This window comes from Macaca thibetana, chromosome 13 (assembly GCF_024542745.1).
Source record: "Macaca thibetana thibetana isolate TM-01 chromosome 13, ASM2454274v1, whole genome shotgun sequence".
NCBI classification, from domain to species: Eukaryota; Metazoa; Chordata; class Mammalia; order Primates; family Cercopithecidae; genus Macaca; species Macaca thibetana.
This window is the reverse complement of record NC_065590.1, coordinates 76642297-76669824: the sequence shown is the minus strand read 5'-3', so window position 1 is coordinate 76669824 and position 27528 is coordinate 76642297. Positions and strand designations below refer to the sequence as shown.

Below are 27528 nucleotides of genomic sequence, written 5' to 3'. Positions count from 1 at the left end.
TCATAACTTACTGCAGTCTTGAACTTCTGGGCTCAAGTGGTCCTTCCACCTCACCCTCCTCCTGAGTAGCTAAAACTGTTAATACAAGCTTGCACAATGATGCCTGGCTAATTTTTTAAAAAATAGAACTTTAGAGCCAAGCATGTTTAGTCAGGATCTAGACACCACTAAATGTTCTCTTTTAATGTTATATATACTGTTTTAACAGGCTTGGCTGGTCTACCTTCAATTTATTTAAGAACATGTATTATAAAACTATGTAAACAAAAACCTTATATCACTGTGTATGGATCATGCTAAAGTAAACCGCTAATCATTTTAAGAAATCTTCTCTTGGATAAATGGTTTGTACTTCTTAATCATGGTCCATCTTAAATTAGATATCAAAAAAAATTTGAATAATTCAATCTGGGTATAATTTCAGGAGAAGGAAAAGGTAAAAGAATCTCTAATAATTTGTTATTATGTGCTGTGTGCGGAATACTGTGTAAGGGATTTTATATACATTATCTTATTTAAAGGTCACAACTGCATATCATAACATAATCCTCTTAAAGAAAATGGAGTTTAAGAATGTTAAATAATTTGCCTTGTTCCACATAGATACTATGGAGTGGCAATAAATTATGAAACCGGGTCTATTTAGTTCTAGAGTCAAGGCATAAAAATATTTAATTTTAAATAAAATGTTTAATTACTTAAATTTTTATGTATTATAACTAACAGGTACATTGTACAAAATCAAAAGCTACAAAGAGTTGTATACAGAAAATAAAGTTTTGTCTCATCCTGGCTCTGTAGTCATTCGGTTTCCCCAAAACAGTTGTTAATAGTTGTTTTCAGAGCTATTCCATGCATGAACAAGCAGATTGTTTTCTTCCACTTAATTTTGTTAAATAGAAATGGGTGCAACAAAATACATATACTGTTCTTCATATTATTTTAAAAGTATTTAGCAATATATGTTGGAGATTATTCCATGTCAGTGTATCTATTGCTGCATTATTTTAAAATGATATCATAGTATTTAAGGATACATGATATTTTTAACCCATCCACTGTTTAAATTTTTCCAATCTTCAGCACTTACTAATAATGTTGCAGTGATTTTCTTTGTCTATGCAGTATTTCACATAAAACTAAATTTATCAGCAAGAGTTGAAACCTGGATCAGAATATGAGAGATATTGTCCATATCCATCCATAGGGATTAAATCAATTTATATTTTAAACAATGATATATATGCTGTTTCATTACACTCTCAAAAACATGGTGCTATGAAATACCTGGGTCTTTGTCAAACATAGTTAGATAAAGAAGATATTTCAATGTAGGTTTATATTTATTTTTCTTTCTTTTCCTTTCTATTTTTTTTAATTTTTTTTTTTTTGAGACGAAGTCTGCCTCTTGTCCCCCAGGCTAGAGTGCAGTGGCGCAACCTCGCCTCCTGGGTTCAAGCAATTCTCCTGCCTCAGGCCCCCAAGTAGCTGGGATTACAGGCGCCTGCCACCACGCCCAGCTAATTTTTGTATTTTAAGTAGAGACGGGGTTTCACCATGTTGGCCAGGCCGTTCTTGAACTCCTGACCTCGTGGTTCGCCCGCCTTAGCCTCCCAAAGTGCTGGGATTATAGGCGTGAGCCACCACCCCCGGCCATATTTATTTTTCTTAAAGGTGATGAAGCTGGACATTTTTCTGATCAGCATGGGAGTTTTTACCTGCTCCGTTTCCGACCTGGGCGGGTTCACCCCTCCTTAGGCAACCTCGTGGTCCCCGGCTGCAAGGAGGTCACCATATTGATGCCGAACTTAGTGCAGACACCTGATAGGCATAGGGCACTACAACCCAGAACTCCTGGACTCAAGCAGTCCTCCAGCCTCAGCCTCCCGAGTAGCTGGGACTGCAGGCACGCGCCACTGCGCCCAGCAGAGGCTAGACATTTTTCTATTGGAATGTTAGTCTTTATCCTTTTGGGTTATACGAATTCTCAGTAGAAATATTAACATTTTGTCTGGGGTGAGTTGCTAATATTTCCTCTGTCTTTTGTCCTTTTTCTTTGTTTAGGTTATTTTTTTTTCTAGTGGAAATACTGTTTTTGTGCAAACTGATTAATCTTTTATGTCATCTGGATTTTATAGCAAACTTAGCTTTTCCATCATGCTTTTATGGTTTCACTTGTCATGGTTATTCTGGTCTAAGCTAGGAGAGCTGGGCATGGTAATTCCAGCTTTTTGGTTGGCTGAGGAGTTGAGCCCAGGAGTTTAAGGCTACATTGAGCTATGATTGTACCACTGCACTCTAGCCTGGGTGGCAGAATAAGACCCTGTCTCTTAAAAAAAAAAAAAAAAAAAAAAAAAAAAAAGTAAAAAAGTTATTAAACAAAAAAATCTAGAGGAAAGGGACTTCTTGTTTATCGCCCCAAATAGCTACTCAGCCCAGTACTCTTTTCTGAATAAGTAATCTTTTCTTGATTAGTTTGAAAATGTCACATTTTATCAGGTTTTATTTTATTATGCATAAGTACCATGCTGTTTTATTTACCATACCCTTCTATTACTTTTAATATATTACTTATATTCAATAAAATTAACCAGTTTTAAATTGCATATCGTCATGTAACTCACAACAGATGTGTTAGTTGTATCCTTGTGCCCTTTTGCACCCAAACCCCTAGATAATATGGTAAATGTGTCTTTAACTTTCTAATTTACTTCCATACAATTTTTCCCATTTTACATTTTTACCAGTAATGTAAGAGAGAGTTCCAGGTGTCCCATATCCTTGTCAGCATTAGGTATTATCAGTCTTTGACTTCAGCTATTTTTGTGCCTTTGTTGTGGCAACAATTTTTCTTTTAAGACTAGGGATTTTGATCCTCTTCTCATGTGCTCATTGGCCATTCATACATGCTCATACAGCATGTTTTGTGATGGTTCTAGTCGTATATTTTCTCCTTTATGGGTTGTTTCTTCTTTATTGCTCTGTAAGAGTTCTTTGAAAATTCTGGATATAGGCTCTTTATAGATATGATTTTTGCAATTTTTTACCCCAGACTGTGGTTTGCCTTTTTACTTTTTTTAAACCTGTCTTTCAAAGAGCAAACTTTATCTTCATGAGGTCTTTTTAATCCATTTCTTCTTACTGTTCTTTCATTGTCTAACCTTGTGTCACAAATATTTTCTCCTCCCAAGAAGTTTAATGGTCTTACTTCTTAACTTTATGTATGACCCATTTTGATGCAATTTTTATTGTGAGGCAGGGTCAAGGTTTATTTTTTTCCTATACAGCTTTCCAGTTTTCCATCAGCTTTTATTGAAAAGTCTGCCCACTATCCACTGAACTAACTTAACTCCTTTTTTTGAAAATTAGTTGTCCGGTAAGTGTTATTTCATCAGTATCATACTGTCATGATGCTGTAATTTTATAGCAAGAATTGAAATCAACAGTTATTTTAAATTTTTTTCAACTATTTGAGTATTTTTCCTCTCTATTAAAATTTTAAAATAAGCTTGGTAATTTCTTCAAAAAATCCTCAAGATTTTTATTGTGATTTAATTCAATCTAATTTCCCTTTGCAGTACTTGTAGTTTTTCATATAAAGGTCTTTCACAACTTGCATTTGGTTTGTTTCTGCATATGTTTGATTCATGCTATTTTGGAGTTGTTTTAAATTTGTACTTTCCAGTTGTTTGCTGCCAGTTTATAGAAATGCAGTTGAGTTTTGTATCTTGCAACTTTTCTGAATTCAACTATTCTGCCTGCTTTGTGGGTTCCTTAGGGTTTCTATATTCATAATCACATTGCTTGTATGTAAATATTATTTTAATTTTAATATTCAACTTCTATACCTTTTTTTTTTTTTTTTGCCTTACTGCAGTGGCTATTCTTTTAGTAAAATGTTAAGTAGAAGTGTTGAGAGCAGACATCCTTGCCATGTTCCTGATCTTAGGTAGAAAGCCTTGAGCCTTTCACTGTAGAGTATAATGCTAACTGTAGATTTTTCACAGATGCTCTTAATTAGGTTGAGGAGTTCCCTTCTATTCCTGATTTGCTGTGACTTTTATCATAAAATGGTGTTGAATTTGGTTTTAATGCTTTTTCTGTATCTATTAAAATGATGAGTTTTCTCCCTTGTTCTATTAATATGTTAAATTGCATTGATTAATCTCTGATGGTAAACTAACCTTACATTTCTAGGATTATCTCCACTTTTTTATATATTGTTGGATTCAATATGCTAATAGCTTTAAAGAGTTTTTATATCTGTGTTAATTAGGGATTTTGTTCTTTTTTCTTGTGAGATACCTATCTGTTTGTGACCTCATAAAATCAGATGGTCAGTGTTCTCTCCTTGCATGTTTTCTGTTAAGAGTTTGTATAGGACTGATGTTATTTCCTTTTTAAATGATTAAAGGAGTTCACCAGTGAAGCCATCTAAGCATGGAATTTTCTTTAGTGGGTGTCTTTTTAATTACAAACTAAATTTTTTGAGTTGTTATAGAATTCTTTACTTCTGTTTCTTGTAATTTTTCTTTTCAAGAAATTGTGTTATCTAAGTTGTCAAACTGAAGTGTCAAACTAAGGCATCAAGTTGTTAATAATATTTTGTTAATTTTTTAATGCTTAAAGAGTCTGTAGTTAATCCCTTCCTTTATTTCTCACTTTTCTTGTTCAATCTGGCTGGAGTTTTGTCAGTTTTTTTGATTTGCCCCTCTCCCCTAAAATAATCAGCTTTTGGTTTCATTGATTTCTTCCCCTCCCCTCATCAATCTGTGTTTTTAGTTTTACTGATTTCTATTCTTATCTTTATTATTTCCTAACTTTTATGTTCTCTGGGCTTAATTTGCTTTTTAAAAAGTTTTTTAGTTTCTTGACATTGAAGCTTAAGCCTTTGATCTGATACCATGTTCCTTTTTTAACACAGGTGTTTAGGACTATACATTTTCTTTCAGCACTGCTGTAGTTGTGTGTTGTATCCACATATTTTTCTGTGGACTGCCTTTAGCCCGAGGCTGAAAGCTTTGGAGAAGGGAACATACTCTTAGAGCTTTCCATCTTCCTTCTTGCAAGTGAACATGAACTCCCACCAGTCTGTCTGCTTCTACTCCCTCTCTAGTACCTTCTGATGATTACCTTTATTTTATGTCCAAATTTTGTCATTGTTTTCTACAGAGACGATTTGACCGATAGAGTCTTAACTCCATCATGCTAGAAAATGGAAACTGCTTAAGGACTTTTTTCCTTTTTAACTGTTAAGAAAAAGATTCCTGAAGCATAGGATTTTAGACTTGACATAAAATTTAGAGATTACTTAGTTTCTCTCTGTGCAATACAGGAATCATCTCTGACTCATTCTTTCTTCAATTAGTTACCAAATCCTAGTTTTTCTCAAAATATAAAAATATTCTCTTGCCAATTATGCTGTTAGTAGCTTCCAGGTTACAGCTGAGCTTCTGATAGCTTGGTCCTTTGGATTATCCTTCCCTTCCTTCAGTCCCACCCTTAAATACCCAGTAGGGCTAGAGTCTTCTCAACTTCCTCTCTGTGTGTTACTTGTATCAGCTTTGAATACCTGATGTATGTCCTGTGCCTAAGGGATTATTCTCTTGTTTATCCCGAGGCGCACTTTGGATATTGGTTTATAAAGGTGGATACACTCTCCTACCCCTTACCTTACAGAAATTCATATTAGACTTATGGTCCATAATCTCTTTCCTTGACCACTGAGTGTTTATTTCTCCTACTCTGTACTGGTATAGTCATTTTTATCATTCCAAACCTGTCCTTCTGCAAGACAAGAGGAAAACTCGTCTTGAGCCCCTATTTAAGTATTTCAGTCTTAACTTTTCCATTTGTTTATTTTCTTTTCCTTCCTGAGTTATAAGCTATTTATAGAGTACCTTACCCATTGTAGGCTCTTAACTATTTGTAAGCTTGATAGGATTTCATGAGAATGCAAGCTACTAATGGGAACAGATTTTGGATTGGAGAAAAAAAGATTTTAGAACCTTGAAAGCAAACAAATACAGAGTAATTTAATCAAGGCATAAATGTAAACAGCAAACAAAACAGCATGTTTGCCAATGAGAGTTTAAAAGGGAATTAAAGTTGGAGTTTGTAGGAGGAAATGATAGGGAAAAGAATGGATGCATTGTAGTGGTCAACTATATACTGTTTGAGACTATACCAGTTTTAACTTGTTGACAATTTGGTGTAATTTTAGGGAGTGTATTTAAGATTGCTGTTCACATTTTTTTTTTCAAATAAATGTTTGCTTACCAGATGTTTAGAATATAATTATCTGGTCTATTTAATTCTTGTGCAAATGACTAAAGGAAAACACTGTATCTGTAATGCCAGGTTGGGAAATGGATGAGAGTTTAGAATAGAAAGTTCTTTTCTTAAAGTATAAAAGCAACAGACCTATGTAACAGGGTAGGAAATAAATCATTATGAGTATTTAGATTTTAGGTCAAGTTATAAAGAGTTTGTTAAATTAACTAAACTGTTTAGAATTTATTAAGATACACAGAATGGATTTTAAGAAAAAATGTTTCATAGAGTTCAACTCTCTACCATCTCTCTGATGGTACTGCATATGTAGATTTTTACTTTTAGCCAATTTTATGACCACTTAATAACTAGTGAAATGAAATATTAAACTTAAAACTGTCATAAAAAGTCCATTTGCCTAGTGATTTTGTGCCAGGAAATGCATGTGCCAATTGTACGAACCCAACTCATGGCTTCTTGGTTTCTCTGGATCATTAATCACTCTAGAGTGAGAAAAGAGTTTGAGCCTTTTAGAAAGCATGAAAAGGAGAGTAATATTAAAGAGATAGTGATTTAAAACCTGGCCAAGTCATGGATTAAGCTAGAAATTTTCCTGATATGACATCATGATTTCATATTAAATTGTTATGTAATTCTGGAATTCTAAAGCATTACATTCTGCAATGTAGTGTAGTGGTGAAAACTAGGAAAGTCACACATTGTAATATATCTGGATTATTCAGAGTGAGATCAGAGAGAAGCCAGCAGGAACAGCGTGGCCTCTGATGAATGCTTTCATCCATTCTCAGTTCTTCAGGACATACGAAGACTGTTACTGCATATGTAGAAGTTCCTGTAGTGGTCTGCTTTCACAGGATAATGGAAACTGGTTAGGAAGCTGTTCAGAAGTTCAGTCTGCCAGAATATAAACTGCCAAAATATTAAATAATTTTTTAGTCAAATCTGATGAAATGATTAGAATTTTATTTTACATGCTGTTGGTATTTTTACATATGAATTTTTCTTTTTAAAGATCCTGAATAAAAACAACTCAGTTACAATGTGTTGTTTACCTTTTTAGTACACTATAGGAACATGATTGTAATGCATGCTGCTGTTAACATGAAAGTGGTTCAATGTAGTGATATGGGAATTGGAAAGACTCATGTGGTCAGATTTCCAGTTTGATCTGTAGTTTATTGATGTATTTATAAACATTATAAATTTGTGTAAATAAATGTGCCATTGCCAACACAGTTCTAAGAATTACTAAATTTATTGAAGTCACCTTAATTTTATATACTATCATATGTTAACCATAAATAATAGATGTCTATTTGACATATTTAAAATTTGTAATGCCTAACTTTACCTCCTGTGAGAAAGAAACTTTACCCCCTTTCTTACCAGCTTCCTCCTACTTAAAACAGACATTCACTAAAATTAGAACAAAGTCATGAATATTTTCGACTCTATCCAGTTTGGTGGCTTCTTTTTTTAATTCAACACAATTTCATGCTGCTCTCCTGCTCATAACAAGAAGAATAAGATGAATGGATTCATCTTATTGATGAATCTGTTAAGATGAATCGATTCATCTTATTGGTGATTTTGTGCCAGGAAACGTACATGCTAGTTGTCCCTTCCCAAACTGTAGAAGACGCCCCATGGGACTCAGTAACACTCCACTCCTGCCAGTTCCTTTAGTGCAATCATAGGCATCAGTTTTGCTACCTACATTAGGCAAAGGTGCCTTATTACCCAAAAGTAACAACAGCTCGAGCCTTCCTGGAATGAATCTCTGCAGCTAGTGTGTTTGAAGCTCCACCTGTGACTCTTTCTTCAAACAGGGCTTCTAGTCAAGGATTCCTGGCTACTTATTAACTATACTATAGCTATTACTGTCACAGCAAACTTTCTGATGTCCTGGCCTTCTTTATTGCATTTATTAGATTATGATATCCTATTAACTGATCATATAAAACTTCACAACAGCCTTCTTCCCCTGTGTTATTCCACATATTAACAACTAAAGGCCAGAAGTAGGACTTTACTAATCTTAACAGTGAACCACGGTGATGCACACATCCTATGACAGAGAATGAAAATACTTGATACTGGCTTTCTCAGCCTCCTGTCAGCAGGGATGGTTGTTTGAGCCAGTCTAACCAAAGGGTCTTATGGGAGAGTCTTGGAGTCTCTGCGAAAGATATTCCTCCTTAATAAGATGAAAGAAGTCAGTGAGGGGCCAATGCCACTCCCTTTCGGCTTGTGGTCAGTATTGTGTTAGCACCTGAGGCTTGCAGCTTTTGCAAACATTCCCTCAAAGAGGGGGAGGTCCTCAGACATCACGAGGATGGCATAGTAGAATGGGAGATCCCGGCTCCTGAACTTAGCGTTGGGGCCAGACTTTATTTTATGTGAGAAGCGTAAACCCAAATTGTTTATATGACTTTTAGATTAGTATTCTGTTATTTATAGCCAAAAGCATCCTGATGTAACTTGTTTTCCCCTATTTCACCAAGCCATGAGAAATGTATCCATTGTTTGATTTCCTCATTCAGTAAATTTTATTAATGCTAGTCACGAATGAAAATTTTTATGAAAACCATCAAGTAAAGTAGAATATATTAAACATATTTTAGTTCTGTTGCCTGGAAGACACACATACATCTCTGCTTATTTTTAGATGTATAACAAATTATTTCATTTTAGCAATTCTACTGGCATTTGAAACATAAGTTTTGGTAATTGTTGATTTTGTAGTTTTGGTTGCCAGCATTGCTTGGCCGAGATGAGTTTTAATGCATGGCCTGGTAAGTAGTGGAGATATACTTTTGTTGACGAAAAGAGTCAAACTCTGTAAAATATTTGAAGAGATTTATTCTGAGCCAAATGTGACTGACTATGGCCCGTAACACAGCCCTCAAGAGGTCCTGAGAACATGTGCCCAAAGTGGTCGGGGTACAGCTTGGGTTTATATATTTTAGGGAGCCATGGAACATCAATCAAATACATTTAAGAAATACATTGGTTTGGTTCAGAAAGGCAGGACAACTTAAAGCAGGGGCTTTCAGGCTATAGGTAAATTTAAACATTTACTGGTTTACAATTGGCTAAGTTTATGTGAGGACCTGGGATTAATGGAAAGGATTGTTTAGGTTAAGGTAAAGGATTGCTGAGACCAAGTTTTTTTGTGCAGAGGAATCTCTCAGATAGCAAACTTCAGAGAGAGAGAGCAGGTTGTAAAATGTTTCTTATCAGATTCAAAAGGGTGTCTGGCGCTTAGTTGATTATCTCCCAGATCTGGAAAGAAAGGAAGGAAAACAAAGGGTGATGGGGATTCTCTATAGAATGTGGATTTTTCCCACAAAAGACTTTTCAAGGCAATTTCAAGGTATGGCAAGGTAATATATTTTGGGGTAAAACATTTTGATTTTTTTCCCTTGTTATGCCTGAGTAAGACTGGAAAGTAAGTCACAATATACAGGGTTAAACAAAGCTCATGTGATGAGAATTTATGGTTTGTAGGGCGTGATTCCCTAGATCCCTTAGAAAGGAATTTGGGCAAGATAAAAAATTAGAGCTTAGTCCTTACTTTCTTCCATTGGGAAGAAAAGAAAGGTTCAATTCATTTAAATCATCTGCCAGGCAGTTTACCAGGATTACCCTTCTTTCTAGAATGACATTGAGAACTAAGTAATTTTTTAGGATGGCACTGAAATCTAAGTAACTTAACTGAAGCTTTTGTTTTGAATATGTTAGCTGACTTCTGAATAGAGCTCAAGCCCTGAGCTGTGTGAAGTTGACAGTTTCTTTGGCCAGGAGAAATGGCTCGGAGCTTTAAGGTTATCTAATCAATCACTTACTGACATTAATGCAATTGGTTACCTAAATTGGATATCCTGTTGATGTGTACTATTTCTAATACCTCAGCAGATTTACATTGCGTTAGGCTGCTAGATATCCCAGATGTGAGCTAGGAAGCGAATTTCACCTCTGCTACTTTTAGTACCCTCAGGTCTGCTGAAAATTGAGGAATTCCTTTGCTTAAATTAATAATTACATTCTAAAATTATCTGAAAGACATGCTTTTATAACGGTAACTTCAGTAGAAAGAAATACAGAATTGGAGAGAGATTTAGGGTTTTGAATCTACTTTGTATTTGGTGGAAAAACACAAATGAAATAAATCATATAATAATCAGTTTTAAACCAACTTTGAAACGGCAGTTTGCAATAATAATAGAAAAGATATGCAAGATGAACCCAACTGTATCTCAAAGTTGGTAACTTTAATAGATAATTTGACTCCAGTGCCTTCTTTGTTGTTCTTTGTCTTGTGGCTGAGTATCTGTAAATTGTGCAGGTATTTTAAAAGAGAAAGGCAACATTGTAAGACCTGGGGGGAAAATGAATTAGCTGTTGTATTTATTATATATGTCATTGAAAATATATGGCTTTTCCCCATTTATTTCTTATAACAAATCTTACAGAAAATATTTTCCTTATGCTTGAAGTCAGATGTTTCTGAGTGTTACACTGCTGTGTAATGAATACCAGGCAGGGACATATTATGTAGCCAAGAATTAAAAATGTTCTTCCACAATGAAAATAATGTCAAAACTATATCTTTAGAAATGCTGTTACTGATAATCTTCAATTATGACAACCAAGTAATATGGTATAGTAAGCAAATTCCAAATAAGATTATTTAGGTCTTGATTTTGAATGGAAAATGGCCATTATTTGTGAATTTTTTTAGTCAAACAGAAGTTTGCATCAACAAATAGATGTTCTAAAGTAAACTTTTTATATGGAATCATTTTAGATTTATTGAAAATTTGTAAGAACAGTACAGAGAATTTTCCTATCTTTTTCACCCAGCTTCTCTGATGTTATATGGTATATCTGTCAAAACAAGAGGTTAATTTTGATACAATACTGTTAACAATGGACTTTATTCAGACTTCACCAGTTTTTCCACTAATGTCCTTTTGTGGTTCTAGGATCCAATTGAGAATACTATCTTGCTTCTAGTCATTGTATCTCCGTAGTCTTTCTTCATTTTGTGATAGTATTTTCTTGCTTTTCATGGTGCCTTTGAAAAGTACTGGTTGGACATTTTGTAGAATGTTCCTCAGTTTGGGTTTTTCTGATGTTTTCTCATGATTAGACTAGAGCTGTAGGCTTGGGGGTAGAATACTGCAGAGGTGAAGTACCCTTCTCGTATCAGAGAGATTCATGATATCAGCCTGACTTATCACTGGTGATGTTAATCTTAATCACTTAGTTAGGTGGTATCTGTCAGGTTTTTCTACTGCAAAGATGCTGTTTTCCCCTTTACATTTACATACTCTATCCACTAAGCACAGCCCACACTCAAAGGCTGGCTGTTGGAGGAAAGGAATGAAGCTCCACCTCCTGGAGCGTAGAGTATTTATATATATTATTCGTACCTCTGTGGAAAAAATTTGCCCCTACTCCCCATTTATTTGATTAGTAATTTAATTATATCAGTATGGACTCATTCATATTTATTTTATTTTTTAGATTATAATCCGGTACTATCATTATTTTGCCACTGAAAGTAATGGCTAGCTTTGGCCATTGGGAGTTTTCTTTTCTTGAGACAAGGTCTTGCTCTGTCATCCAGGCTGGTGTGTGGTGGTGCGTTCACAGCTCACTGCATCCTTGACCTGCTGGGCTCAAGCAATGCTTCTGCCTCAGCCTCCTTAATAGCTGGGACTATAGGTACATGCCACCTTGCCTGGCTAATTTAAAATAAATTTTAAAAAACAACTTTTTATTTTTTTTTTTTGTAGAGAAGTGGGGGGTCTCGCTATGTTGCCCAGGTTGGTCTTGAACTCCTGGGCTCAAGCCATCCTCCTGCCTTGGCTTCCCAAAGCACTGAGATTATAGGCATGAGCCACTGCGCCCAGCCTGGGAGTTCCTGAAGGTTGGCTCTTGTGTCCTTTTGACATACTGCCATCTTTTTTCTTTTAACCACTTATTTTTTGGCACTTTAAATTCTCCAGGTTCATCTTGTATTCTTCCTTGCCCCATCCCTAGACTCAGCATTTCTCTAAGGAGCCCTAGATCCCTTTTTTTGAAGAATGATGTGAGAAACTAAAATCTAGGCACTTACTATGCTCTTTATTAGTTTCCTATTGCTGCTTATACTACAAATATAGAGTGGTTTAAAGGACACAAATTTATTATATAACAGTTTTAGAGGTTTGATGTGGGTTCTGCTGGGCTGAAATCAAGGCATTGGCAGGACTGGTTTCTTTCTGTAGGATTGGTATGGGATCTGTTTCCTAGCCTTTTCTAGCTTCTAATGGATGCCTACATTCCTTGGCTTGTGGCTGCTGCTTCTGTCTTCAAAGCCAGCATTGGCTGGTTGAGTCCTTCTCACATCAGTACTAAGTCATCTTGTGCCTCCCTCTTCCACTTAAAAAAAATTATTTTTGATTTTCATAGGTACATAGTAAGTATATATATATTTATGGGGTTTCTCTCCCACCTTTAATGACACTTATGATTACACTGAGCCCACCAGAGTAATCTAGGCTAATCTCACTACGTTAAATTCATCTGATTAGCACTCTTAATTCTCCTTTGCCGTATAACACGGTGCATTCACAGTTCCAGGAATTAAGATGTGGACATCTTTTGGGGGATGATTATTCTGCCTACCATATGTTAATCGCTACTGGGATGTCTTTGATTATAGGTCCTCTCAGTGTGCACAGCTAGCAATGTACTTAGGAATCAGTTTTGCAACAGGAAGAAATATCTCAGACAATAACTCATTAAGAAAATTGGTCAAATTTCCAATCTCATATAATATGAAAGATTAGTTTGGTCTCTCTCATGTTAACATGAACCCCAAAATTGTAATCACAACCAAGAAGCCTCAGTGTCAAGCAAGAATTTTTACTGTCTGCATGTATATATGATTATGTTTGTGGAGTCTAGTGAAATTTGTAGTACAAGTGGTTTCTCCATTTTTCTCCACTTTTTGGTGTTTCAAGTTTGAAATTATATTTAGAATTAAGTTTGTTAGAATATTATGTAATTATTACTTGCTCATATTTTATACTTTGATTTCTATCTTGTATTTTCAGCACAGTCACATTTGAAACCTAACGATACAGGCATACTACAACAGGATTATTGCTGCAAAAAGGTCATAAAATTACCTCTCATCAGAGTTTTTAAAAGCCTTCGTGGAAATTAATCATCTTAGAAGAGGGATGTGGAGAGCATTACTCAGTTTGTAATGTGAGTTCAGAAAAGATAGATCTTCCCTAACTTTGTCTATCCAGCATTTAGCACCCTAATAAAAGTTGAAATTCTGAAAAGTATAACTACTTGTTACTTAATTCCCTGATTTATTTGTATAACTACTATTATTATGGACAGATCCACACTCAGTAAATACAGTATTTTCTTATGATCTTTGTGATAAAAGTTTGTATAAAATTTGCATCTGTTCCTATTGTTCATTCTCATTTAATAGAGGACTATGGGTAGCATTTCCTTGGTTGCATCCACATCCTTTATTCAGGATTGAAAATAATGTTGAAGGAGCAGTTGTCTATCTTTCTTCTGCCTTGCTTTTTGTTTCTGGTGTCGTATTCATAGTGCCATAGTAGATGCCATATTGAGTTACTATGAGTACAACAGTGATAAATTTTACCCTATTGTTGAGATTCAGTTATTAGAGCATTGGTGAGTAGTGCTGATGTTTTCGTTACTCCCTAAATTATATTCATCTACACTGAAATGAAAAAAAAAAGTTGTAAAAAGCCTTACTTTTTATTAAGAATGCATAATGCCAAAATACACAGTCAAGTAAATAGTTATTTTTTTCCCTCCCTAGGCAACTCTAAAACTTGGTAAAAGGGAATGTAAGTCAAAACTGTGTTCTAAAATGATGAGCTAGGTTTGGACAATAGAGTATGCCCAGGGATTACTTACAACTGCTTTGAGAAGGCAATGCTGATAACATAAATGAGGTTTTAGAAAGAAGATAGCGGTAGTGGAGCTATGCCAGGATATACAGATTCTATCTTTATAAACCTGCCAGACTCCCAGCCCTCGTCTGAGAAATTCAGGTTAAAGACAGAATATCCCGCAGTGGAAAAGTATGAAAAAGACAAATTATATATACTAATTTTAACGATACAGGTTGCACTATCATAAGCTCATAGAAATATGAAATAAATGTCATTAAAATGTGATTTTTGAGGATCTCAACATTAAGAAAAATCTGAGAAACACTTTAAACGTGGATAAAATTTGCACTGATGACAATGAAATGGGAAAAAAACAAAACCCTTGCCAGGTATTCCTGTGATTTTTTTTATGGGGAAAAAAAGAGAAAAACATTTAAGCTAAAGGAAGTAAAAAATATTTAGAAATATTGGCTTGGAGTTTCTAGAAGATAGAACAAAATATTAGAAAAGTTTTATAGCAAAACCTCATGGATATTGCTACCACTTCCATCCCACATGGGGAGCAAGAGGTTTTCTCACTTGGAATGTAGAAATACATTCGATCTGTCAGTATTGTTCAGTCTAGAACATCCTTTACAAGTATGAGACTCTGCAGAATTAGTAAACATTCAAGGAAAATGTTAAACAGTATCTAGTACTAAAAACTGGAAAATCTAATCTCTGATGAATAAATAATTATCTGAGGAGAATTTAAACTATGTGTAATTAATACCTGTGGAAAGTTGAAGTATCTATGCAGAGAGGCTGTTTAGTACAGTGATTTAAAAACATCAAGTTTAGTGTCAGACTGCCTGTGTTTAAAATCTGGTTTTACCACTTACCATGTCTTTAGCCCTCAATGTCTCTCAGTTTCCTCATTCATAAAATAGGGATAATAATTTTACTTATTTCATAAGGTTGTCTTGAGAATTAATTGAATTAGCGAAAAATGCTCAGAACAATATTAGACATGTAGTAAGCACACAGTAAACCTTTTTATTATAATTACACAATTTGTTCCTAAAAATAGCTGCTATGAAAAAGACCTTGCAAATCTTGAAGATTAAGAATATGATTTTTGAAATAAACTAAATTAGTAGAACAGGTATAGCTAGCTGACAAATTAGTTAGATGATCAAGCCAAGGGATTATCCTTAAAGTTGTCAAATGGCAAAGAAATGAAAAGTGTGAGAGGAGAGATCCAGAAGTTTTAACATCTAACAGAATTTCCAGAATTTCCAGGTGAAAATATGAGAGGATGAAGATAAAAAAATGTATCTTCTTAAATGGAAGGAATGTTTTCTATATTAAAGAAAGACTCAAATATTAGAAGAGTTTACCAACTGCAGGGCAGAATTAATGAAAAAAGTTCCATACCTAGAATAACTCTAATAAATTTCTATAAAAGGAATTCATTAAATTTCTTTTAATGAAGAGAAAATTATAAAAGCTTCCAGAAGAAAGAAATAAATTACCCAATTAGGAAAACTTAGCTATCTGTACAAATTTGTATAGCTAGATTTCTTACTAGCCATATTCAATGATAGAAAACTACAGAAAATTGCTTTGATATTCTGAGGAGAAAATGATTTGGAACTGCAAAATTCTGTTTTTAGCCAAACTAGCCTCTAAAATTGAGAATAAAACAAATACATTTCAGGAATGCAAAGACTCAGACATTTTTTAAAATAAATTATTTTGAGGAGAACTAATAGAAAGACATAGGCAACAAGAAGAAATGATGAGCAAAGAAGCCAGCAAACTTATGGTCAAATCTAAATAATAATGTTTCTGTCAAGTTTAAGGAATGTGTTAGTTATAATAATACTTACAGTAATTATTATATAATTGCTGTTGCAGTAAAATAGTATTTTTTGCAGCTGTTGGGTGATTTCTACAAATCTTATAAGAAAGGCAAGAGGAAAGCATATCCTTTTTAATATTATTACTATTTTAAGAAATTTAAATTTAAACTAAACTCTAATTAGTGATAGAATTGAGGGCATGCTTTTTTGTTCGGGGGTTATTATTTATTAACCCAATGTTGATAGACTTAGATGTTTAAATGCATTTGTCAAAAATAGAAGGGTGAAAATATTTTAAGGGCAAATTCTAAAAGAAGAAAACGGGGTATACAATTTCCAAACCACTACTATAGGGGTCAAAAAGGGACTATTTTGTAAGGGACTAGGTAATATTTTAGGTTGTGGTCCATACTATCTCTCTTGTACCTATTTCCTCTGTCATTGTAATACTGAAGCAGCCACAGGCAGTATACATAAACAGATGGGTATGGCTGAATGCCAATAAAACCTTATTTATAAATAAACACTGAAATTTTAATTTCATGTAATTTTTTCACATCACAAAACATTCTTCTTGTGGGCCATATATACAAAGTCAGGCAGCAGAGTAGATTTGGTCCATGGGCTATAGCTTGCTCCTTTCCACATTAGAGAACAAAGGGAGGGAACAAAGGAAATTAATTTCAATTAAGACAGAAAATGGGAGAAAAATGGACCAGGGTAGGGGGAGCAAAAAACTGCAAGGGAGTATAACAAACAGGAAACATAAAATGAGATATCAGGAAAAGAAATAATTATCCCAATAAATGTGAACAGCATAAACTTTTATCATAAAGAGAAGAAATTCTCAGGATGTAGCCTGAATGATAACAGGGTACTAGACAATCAGGGTGTATCTCTACCATAGAGCAGTGCTATTGAAGTATGATTTGTATAACAATACCAGTCAGCAAACTGTTAAATTCCACAGTAAAATAAGAATAGAAACAGAGTAAGTTAGAGTAAGTATTTAGAAACTCTTTTTTTTTTTGAGACAGAGTTTTGCTCTTGTTGGCCAGGCTGGAGTGCGGTGGCCCGATCTTGGCTCACTGCAACTTCCACCTCCTGGGTTCAAGCGATCTCCTGCCTCAGCCTCCTGAATAGCTGGGATTACAGGCATGCCCTACCATGCCCGGCTAATTTTGTATTTTTAGTAGAGACGAGGTTTCTCCATGTTGGTCAGGCTGGTCTCGAACTCCCAACCTCACGTGATCCGCCTGCCTCGGCCTCACAAAGTGCTGGGATTACAGGCGTGAGCCACCGTGCTCGGCCTAGAAACGCTTATAATAATGTGACATTGTTACCACATCCATGTGTGAGATTATTTTTCTACTAACTCATTGAATTTCACAAAACTCAGTTCATACAAGTTTGGAAAATTAAAAAGAGAAAACTGGTTTGAGAATTGCTACTAGAGAATACAATGCAGTTATTTATCAAATGAAGTAGTTACCTATGTGTAGACATGGTCAATGAAATAAACACATTGTAGGAAAGTGTAGAAGGTGTGATCCTGTGTATGTGTGTTTACAACCAGTCTTAACTGGAACTAACATGTTTTTTAAAAGCACCAATCATATATGTAACAAATTCTCAAGGAGTGGAAAAATTCACATCAATTTTTTTTTTTTTTTTTTTTTTGAGATGAAGTTTCACTTTTGTCACCCAGGCTGGAGTGCCATGGCACAATCTCGCCTCACTGTAACCTCTGCCTCCCAGGTTCAAGCAATTCTCCTGCCTCAGCCTCCCGAGAAACTGGGATTACAGGTGTGCACTATCACGTCTGGCTAATTTTTATATTTTTAGTAGAAACAGGGTTTTACCATGTTGGCCAGGCTGGTCTCGAACTCCTGACCTCAGGTGATCCACCCGCCTTGGCCTCCCAAAGTGCTGGGATTACAGGCGTGAGCCACTGTGCCCTGCCCACATCAAATTTTTAATCATGATTACAAATAAGAGATTATGACTGGTAGAGTACAATTGAGGGAAGTAGTGATAAAGGAGTATTTTTATGTTTTAGTCTACTTATATTTGTATTATTTGACTTTTTTTTTTTTTTTTTACAGTACATGTATTTCTTTTATAATGCTTTTAAAATGTTTTATTTAAATTAATAATCTCTTGGCCTTTTAAATAATTGCCACTGGTCAATTGAATGTCCATTCAGAAAACAAAGAGTTTTAACCTCTGCTTCACATAATCCACAAAAATTCATTTGAAATGGATCATGCATAAACTCGTGAAAGTTAAAACAGTAAAGCTAATAGAAGAACACATGAATAATGTCCTAATGAGTTTGGGATAGGCAAAGATTCCTTAAGCAGGACACAGAAAACACCAAGTACGTGGAGAAGATTACATGTTTATATTCTGTATATGTGTATGTGTGTGTCTGTGTTTATAGCTGATGGACTTCGTATCCCAAAAACTAAGAAAAAGACAGACAAATCAATTAAAAAAAAAAAAAAAGGTTTGGAAGAGGTACTTTACAATGAAGAAATCTGAATTACTCATTTGAATATGAAAAGGTGCTCAATTGGCCAGGCGTGGTGGCTCACGCCTGTAATCCCAGCACTTAGGGAGGCCGAGGTGGCTGGATCACCTGAGGCCAGGAGTTGGATCACCTGAGGTCAGGAGTTTGAGACTAGCCTGGCCAACATGGCAAAAACCCCGTCTCTACTAAAAATACAAAAATTAGCCGGGCATGGTGGCGGGTGCCTGTAGTCCCAGCTACTCGGGAGGCTGGGGCGGGAGAATTGCTTGAACCCAGGAGACGGAGGTTGCAGTTAGCCAAGATCACACCACTGCACTCCAGCCTGGGCGACAGAGCGAGACTCCGTCTCCAAAAAAAAAAACAAAAAACAAAAAAACAAAAAACAAACAAAAACCGGTGTTCAGCATTATTATACAGGAAATGTGAATCAGAACTACTACACGTGAGTTCTAATGGCTAAAATGAGAAGAACTCCTAAGATTAAGTGTTGGGGAAAATATAGATAGAGCAGTTGGAACATTTCCGGTGGGAGTGTCAATTGGTATAATCACTTTGAAGAACTGGTGCTATCTACTGAAGCTGAACAGACACAAACCCTATGAGGCAGCAGTTTCACTGCTGGTTATCTACTCAACATAATTGGGTGCTCATGTTCAACAAAAGACAGGTACAAGATTATCTGTATTAGCTTTATTCCTAATAGACAAGGAATCTTCATAAAAAGCATAAACTGTATATTGGTCTACAGTGGCATATTTATATAATTGACACCAGCAATTATATCAATACTGGCATTGCAAGGAAGAAAATGCTGCCACACAACAACATAGATGAATCTCATCGACAAAATTATTGAGCATAAGAAGCAAAATACATAAGAGTATATACTGTGTGATTCTACTTATATGATTTATGGTGTTAGAAGTTGGAGTAGTGGTTTTCTTTTGGGAGGGGAAGGTTTGACTGGGAATGGGACACATGGGAGCATCTGAGGATTTTAGAAATGTTCAGTATCTTAACTGGGTGACAGCCAGGCATATATGTATATGTGACAATTTATTAAGCTCTATACCTATATATACTTACTGTTTGAACACTTCACTGTAAGTTATACCTCTATAAAAATGTTTAAAAAACACCAACTCAGTCATTACCCACTCATCTGAAATTCTGTCATTATTATGTACCAAATCCTTAACATATTCAAGGACTTTTATCTAAGTCTTGCATTCTTTTCCATTCACCTATTTTTGCAGGTATACTTTTGATTTAATCATTGTTGCTTCATAATACACTTGTTTAATGGTTCATGTCTTTCCTGCTTATTATTCTATTGCAAAGTTATCTTGAATATTCTCACCTTTTTATTATTATAGATAATCTGTAGCTTTATTTAGTTTTTGGCTTTGTCAAATAGCCAAATTCTCACACACCCTCATGCTATTGAAATTTTCACTGGAGATCATTGGCATCACTGGTTGAGTTCAAAAACATTGTGTACTCTCTCCATCTCTTTCTAGTTAAGTAATTGTTTTCATGTGACTCTTGCAAGGTAATTAGGTTTATTTCTGCACATTTTGGTTTTGCTGTTGTGAATAGGAACTCTTTTGTTACATTTTACAATCCCTGATGCTATATTCTTGATATTATTGTAACTTGTTAATTATAACAATAGTGCCTACCTGTTGAACACTCTGTGCTAAATAATCTTATTTGTTTCTCACATCAATCCCCCTCAGGTAAATAGTGTTGCATTGTGCTCATTTTATATTTGGGTCTGAAGGGTGAACAGCTGGCTTGTGGTGGTTTAACTCCAGAGCTGTACTGCTTACACACACTGCTCTGTGGGCCTAAGTGTCCTCAATGAAGGACAGATGTGTGGGAGCAGGCAGTGTGGGGTCATGTCCAATATTGGTGGATGAGACTGACATTATAGTGACTAGTAACTGAATGCTTATCAGCAAGACCTATACACTGAAGTGAACTTTTTAATACATGCTTATTTATATATGTAAAATACAGTATTCTAGTTTGGACTTACCCAAACCAAATAAAGCGTGGTGTGTGTATGTGTGTGTGTGTGTGTGTGTGTGTGTGTATTTTTTATTTTGACGTGGAGTCTTGCTCCATTGCCCAACTACGTTGTTGTGTGGCTGGAGTGCAATGGTGCGATCTCAGCTCACTGCAACCTCTGCCTCCCAGGTTCAAGCAGTTCTCCCCACTCAGCCTCCCGAGTAGCTGGAATTCCAGGCAGCCGCCACCATGCCTGGCTAATTTTTGTATTTTTGTAGAGATGGGGTTTCACCATGTTGGCCAGGCTGGTCTCTCAGGTAATCCATCGCCTCGGCCTCTCAAAGTGCTGGGATTACAGGCATGAGCCACCATGCCCGGCTATGTGTGTATTTAATCACTGTTAAATACATTATTTTTATGTATTCTCAGGGTACTGCTGTATTTACCAAATGATGATAGCTGTTGTCTTAGTTGCGTTCTTCGCTTGCAAGGAACCACCAGCTGAAATAATGAGAGTTTATTATTCCTCTATTCCTGCATAGCAGGAAGAGAGGTGGATTCTCAGGGATATCCAAGAGGTGGATCTGTAGACTGGCCAGGACTTGCGGAGATTAAAACTGTCTTTTGTTATGAATCATAGTCAGCTTTAGGGGGCTTGGCTCATCTGGAGCTTTTGCCCTTCACTCTTGCATGCTTTTATTTATTCTTTTTGAGATGGAGTTTCACTCTTGTTGCCCAGGCTAGAGTGCAATGGTGCAATCTTAGCTCACTGCAATCTCTGCCTCCTGGGTTCAAGTGATTCTCCTGCCTCAGCCTCCTGAGTAGCTGGGATTACAGGCACCTGCCACCACGCCTGGCTAATTTTTTGTATTTTTAGTAGAGATAGGGTTTCACCATGTTGGCCAGGCTGGTCTTGAACTCCTGACCTTAGGTGATCTGCCTGCCTCGGCCTCCCAAAGTGCTGGGATTACAGGCATGAGCCACTGCACGTGGCCTCTTGTATGCTGTTTTTATCCTGCCTCAGCCCCTCTGCTCTTTGGTCTGTCCATTTGACTGTATGCTACCAACTTGTCTGTTTTCTCTGTGGTCCTCGGTGAAATTTCTGAGGGGGAACATTTAGTTGGCCTAGGTATTTACTGTGTTTGCCCAAGCTCTTCATGCTTTGTGGGCTATTGGACAGACTATTGGATTGGCTGCCTCAGTTAGGTATCTACCATAGTAATTCTGGTCATTGTGGCCAGGGGGAGATGGCTGGTCATCTAAACATGGCACATCTAGGACTCCCTCTTCAAAGAGCAAGAGTGATTTGCCCTAGAGAAAAGGAATGTAGTCACAGTGTACACTCTGATTAGTGTGTTTAGTACCATTACACAATTTCCCTTTTCTTTTCAATGCAATAGAAAGTGGCTAACATTGAAAATAGCAGTTGGATTTAGAGACGAGTAGTATCAGAAGGGAAATATTAAAGAGAATGCTTATACACTTGACAATAGTCTTTTGCTTACTGCTCTGTAAGCTGTCAGCACATATTCTTTTATCTCCTGTAGGTATCTTGGTTAAAATATCTGTTTAGCTAGGATTGTTAAAATTTTGGATAAGTTAGTGATAAATACTAAGGAAAAATTCTTTCCTTAATATTTTAATAGCTAGTTTTCGCTTGAAAAGATAATTTTGAGAATTTTGCAAACCTCATGATTACCAAATCTCTTTTAGGATCTTCTCATATATATATGTTAGTTATTTAAGCCAAGATCAGTGCTGAATTAATGGTATATCATGAAGCATTTATGATAATAATTTATAGTAAAACCAGAAAACTGAAATATTGTATTCAATAATATGTGGATATTGGCAATAAAATTATAGGTAAATACTTGTTAAATTGATTCTAGGTTGGGCCATGCAGGCTGCTGCCTATATCTTCATTCATAGGAAATGGAAGGATGACAAGAGCCATTTTGAAGACATGATTGATTACTTTTGTGATATTCACGAACCACTTCAACTCCTCATATTCCCAGAAGGGACTGATCTCACAGGTAAGGTAGCCTGGGTTTGGCACAGTTAGAAATCATGTAGTCTAAACTTCTCATTTCTCAGAAGAAGTAACTGAACACCAATAAGAATAAGGGCTCTTCCAGGTGTGGTGGTCCATGCCTGGAATCCTAGCTACTCAGGAGGCTGAGACTGGAAGATGGATTGAGTCCAGGAGTTTGAGACCAGCCTGAACTACATAGTGAGACTTCATCTCAAAACAAAACAAATCAAAACAAAAAAATTAATGGCTCATCCCTAAGGTCACTCAGTTAATCAATAGCATGTTAGGACTCAGAACTCTTGGTTTCTAGCCCATTTAATTTATAGTAGGCAACTCCAAGAGGTCATATTATTCATACTTGCCATCTTTGAACTTTATATTTTAAGCCTCAGAATATATTTTAAAATATCAGGCTTTTATCCTTATGTAAGCGTAGTTTTAAAATCATGTTTTAGATAATGTTTATCCTCCCCTACCTGTTGTTTATATTCTCTTATCCTCTTCTAAGGTATTTATCCATTAAACCCTTCCTACTCCTCAGCTTCTTCCTCATAAGAAAAAGATCTGAGAGTAACTAATTTCAGTTATTGTTGATTTACATTAACAGGTTACCTGTCTCCTGATATTTAAGCCCTATCCTTGCTACAAGCAGGAATAGCTTTGCCCTTCTTCAAGAAAACTCAGCCATCATTGAGTTGTAGCGAGGACACAGGAAGACATGTTTATAACTTTTCTGCCTTCCTAAATATTAAACTTTTTTTTTCTTCTTCTTTGAGCCTGTCACCTCGGCTAGAGTGCAGTGGCATGATCATGGTTCACTGCAGCCTTGAACTCCTGGGCTCAAGCCTATAGTATTTGGGCCTACACCAGATACTACCACCACACCTGGCTACCAGATTTTAAACCGTATAGGCTAGGAATTGCCAATGGATTTCAAGAAAGTCTTACAAAAACTATAAACAAAATACTCAACAGTCTGTCATCCTTACTAAATCAATAGTTTTCACACTTTTTAAACCATGGATTATTTTTGCAGATGAAGCCGTCTATCAAGGATGTTAGATGATAGATAAAAGCAGAACTGCTCTGGTTGATTCTGGGAGGAGTGGCGGTGGGGGCATAGCTTAGACAGAAAGTACTTCTGTAGAATCTTTGGACTCAAAAGACCAAAATTTGCTTTTAATAGTCCCGATAACTTCAAGAAAAATACAGCAGAATTTGAGAAGGATTCAGTGGATCTTACAGCTCTGCTGTATAAGGGAAGACAGGCTGAAGCAGGAGAGAACTGAAATCTAAAATCTCAAGTAGTATGGAGAGGTAGAACATGAACTGAACTTTCAAATTTTTGGTAATAGACTAAGAAGGGCAACCCTTAGAATTTAAGAGAGGAGAACAGGTAAATGAACATACTGTTCACACTGTGGACATAATAATTTATGGAACTCATTACAAAAGAGAGTTCAAGATGAAAAATAGACATTACATACATATTTAAGCAAGTGAATAGGTGACTGAGCCATAATTGTTAAGGGAAATTAAGGTATTTTAGGATTTACTGTAGGTAGCAATTAAGAGATCTTTGACACATCTATTGCAGATGGAACTGAGCTAAATGAACGGTAGCACTTTTTATATACTAGTCAGATCTCTAAAATATATGCCAACTGTGTAGTATATATTTGAATTTTTACAGTTGAGATTCTAAAAGTGGTTGTATAACAGAGGATAATACTGAGGATAATAATGGCTGCTTGTGGAAGCTTGAAAATATATTCTTGTAAGTTGTAAGTTGATTTCCAGAACTAAATTATCGTTAGGAAATTATAAGGGATAGGTGGCCATATTTAAATTTTATAATATTTAGAATGTATAATACCTAAATTTCGATATTGAAATATCAGCTTTATTTGAGTATAGAAAGCAATTTACTGAAATGATAGATTTATATTTGTGAATGCGAAAATATACACCAAAGAATGTCAACTCTGAAAGTTATTTGGTAAACAAAAACTAATGAAAGAAAGGTCATATGTTACTGCTACATTAGTGTTAATATGTTCATACATTAGACCTTCAGAGTCATAAAATGTATATGTAAACCTTTTTTCATTCGATATTTGTTCTCAGGTTTCCTTTTATAGGTGATGAACTCTACATCTAGTTGCATAATTTTGGAGTCCAGAGTGCTCACCATTACATGATGTAGTTGCATATATATTTTAAATGCAAATGATATTTACCTTTAAAGCTAGACTTTGCCAAGGAGAAAAAACAGACTGATCCTGAAGCTTTTAAATATTTTTTTAACAGTATAATACAGATAATTGTATTGAGCTGGTAAAAAAAAAAAAATCATTTTTAAAAATAGGCTAACAAAATATCTCCAGTTTGGAAAAAGTATCTGTTAATTAAAAGGTGTTTAGTTACTACCATACTAACCTTAAACTGGATTTTTCAGCCCAGTCGGACTGTTTTATAATTTAAGTTCTGAATCTAGCTGGCATGTACATTTAAATTAGTGCATTTAAATCTAACTTTACATATATTCTATCTTCATATTTTATTGTTGGTTATAACTTTTTAATGGAAGCAATATATGTTAATTAGGGAAAATTTGGAAACATAGAAGTGTGCACAAAACTTGCTATAATCCCACTGCCCATAAGTGAACACTATTTTAATGTTGGTCCATTTCTTTTGAATCATTTGGTCACATGCAGACATATGTGCACCCATCCGTATTTATTCTTTATTCTTGGGTTAGGGAGTTCTATATTGTATTGGCATATTAGTTAGGGTTCTCTAGAGAAGGAGAACCAGTAGGATGTGTATATATAGAAAGAGGTTGAGATTTGTTTTAAGGAATTGGCTCTTATAGTTGTGGAAGCTTGGTAAGTCCATGATCTATAGGGTAGGGCGGCAGAGTGGAGATCCCAGGAAGCAGTTGAAATTCAAGGCCAAAGGCAGTCTAGAGGCAGAATTCTTTCTTCCTTGTTGAGGAGAGGAGGGCACCTCTGTCTTTTTCTGTTAAGACCTTCATTCACCTGATTTGATGGGGCCCACTCCCATTGTGGAGGGTCATCTGCTGTACTCAGTCTACTAATTTAAATATTAGTCTCTTCTAAAAAACACCTTCCCAGAAACATCTAGAATAATATTTGACGAGATACCTGAGTATCATGGCCTATTCAAGTTGACATATAAAATTAGTCATCACAATTAGTATATGATGATTTTGGGTTCCATTTCCCTGATTTGGAAAGATTCTAACAATTATATTATTGCATATAACTTAACACCTACTATATACATACAACTTATTCTTTTTAATTCGTATATGAGTGCCTGGATCTTTATCCCTACTATCATGAACTTTACGTTCTATGAGGAAAGACAGGTGATAAACTAATAAGTTAATAAAAATATGTCAGTCCTAAGTGCTATGCAGAAAAATAAGGCAGGATAAGGAGATAGAGAGTCATAGAGGGAGTGTAGGGTGCTGTTTTATTCAGGATGGTTAGGGAAAGCCTCTCTATTAAGTTTCTATTTAGGTAGGGACTAAATGAACAAAGCAGAAAACCATGCAGCTGTAAGGGCGAAAGGCATTCTGGGTGAAGGGAGGAGCAGCAACTGCACGGATCCTGAGGTGGGAACGTGCCCAGCTGGTTTGAGAACAGCTGCTAGTAGTCCCATGGGTGGAAGGAGTGCAGGAGTAGGATAGTTATAGGGAGAAACGTGACAAGACAGGCTGTGGTCAGAAAGTGGGATGCTAGTGCACTTACTAGCAATAACGGAGTCTGGGGATGGGTAGATGAACTAGGGGGTAGATGGAAAAGTCTGCATCTCTAATCTCTCTGTATTTCTGATCATTTTTACCTTCCCACATTGTGACTATTTGTTTTAGAGCTGTTTATACTTGTACTCACATTCTACAACAGTTCAGTTTTGCTTTCAGAATCCCCAGAGTTTTATAAACTGAAAGACCAAACTAAAGGGTAGTTACTACTCATCTTTGTGGTGTCTCTGGGATTCCGAATCCCGTTTAAGGTCCTGTCAGCTGTCTATAATATAAGTATTGTTTTGTAGCCCCATGCCCAGGATATCTTCAAATGAATATGAGAGGAACTTACTACTCTTCATGTGTAGGGGCTTTACTTTTGACTTGCCTGGCTCAATTCCTCTATCATGAAATGATGTAACACCTTCTATAGGAGTGTTCTTTGAATATTTCAGTGTTGTGGAAGGCATCTATGGTTTTTGGAGACTTTGAAGATTCAGTGATCTCAAATTCACTCCTAGTAAAGTTGTGTCAATATAGGTATTTTTCTTGTAACTGGGAATAATAGTTTATAAATTTCGGAATGTAGCTGAGGATTGCGGGTTCTAACATCTGCTGTCATCAGAAAGTATTTCATGATCTCTCCCAGCAGTTGAGGCCAAATTTCTGAACACTTTACTTTTTCCAAATGTATTTGCTGAATAATGGGTTTGGTTCTTCTTGGAACTTGTAAAGTTACCTCATGGAATGGAAAAAGAAGGTTTTGCCAACAACTGGAACATGTACTTGACTCCGTAACTATATTCAGCCAAACCATGTTCAGATGTTTGTACATGATGTGCTAATCATGTGCCCATTCCGTTATGGAGTGGTTTGGGTTAGTAATATTAGCATACTCTGTGCCTGAGCAAGGCAGATATTTCAGTTTACATGGAAGGCTTAAATTATTGGGTTTTAAAGAATGTTGATCTGATATATTTGATTGCTAGTTATTTCTTCTGGATGTCTAGGTCATTATATTTTGTTAGTGTCTTTGTTTTATTAGCATTTTATATTTTAATATTTCAATTTTCTTATACAGGGAT

General features: G+C 35.7%; 1 protein-coding gene across 12 annotated transcripts in view; it reads left to right on the top strand.

Moving 5' to 3' along the window:
- Window positions 1-27528, top strand: part of LCLAT1 (lysocardiolipin acyltransferase 1) — a 216832-nt gene that overhangs the window by 104599 nt on the left and 84705 nt on the right. For 10 of the 12 annotated variants that reach the window (XM_050754711.1, XM_050754712.1, XM_050754717.1 and 7 more), the window contains one exon: window positions 22520-22666. The exons of 1 other annotated variant lie outside the window; for it this stretch is intronic. In XM_050754711.1, coding sequence (XP_050610668.1) covers window positions 22520-22666 — 147 coding nt within the window. Of the gene's footprint in view, window positions 1-13403; window positions 13561-22519; window positions 22667-27528 lie in introns of all 12 variants that reach the window. One more of the 12 variants, XM_050754722.1, reaches the window with a different exon arrangement.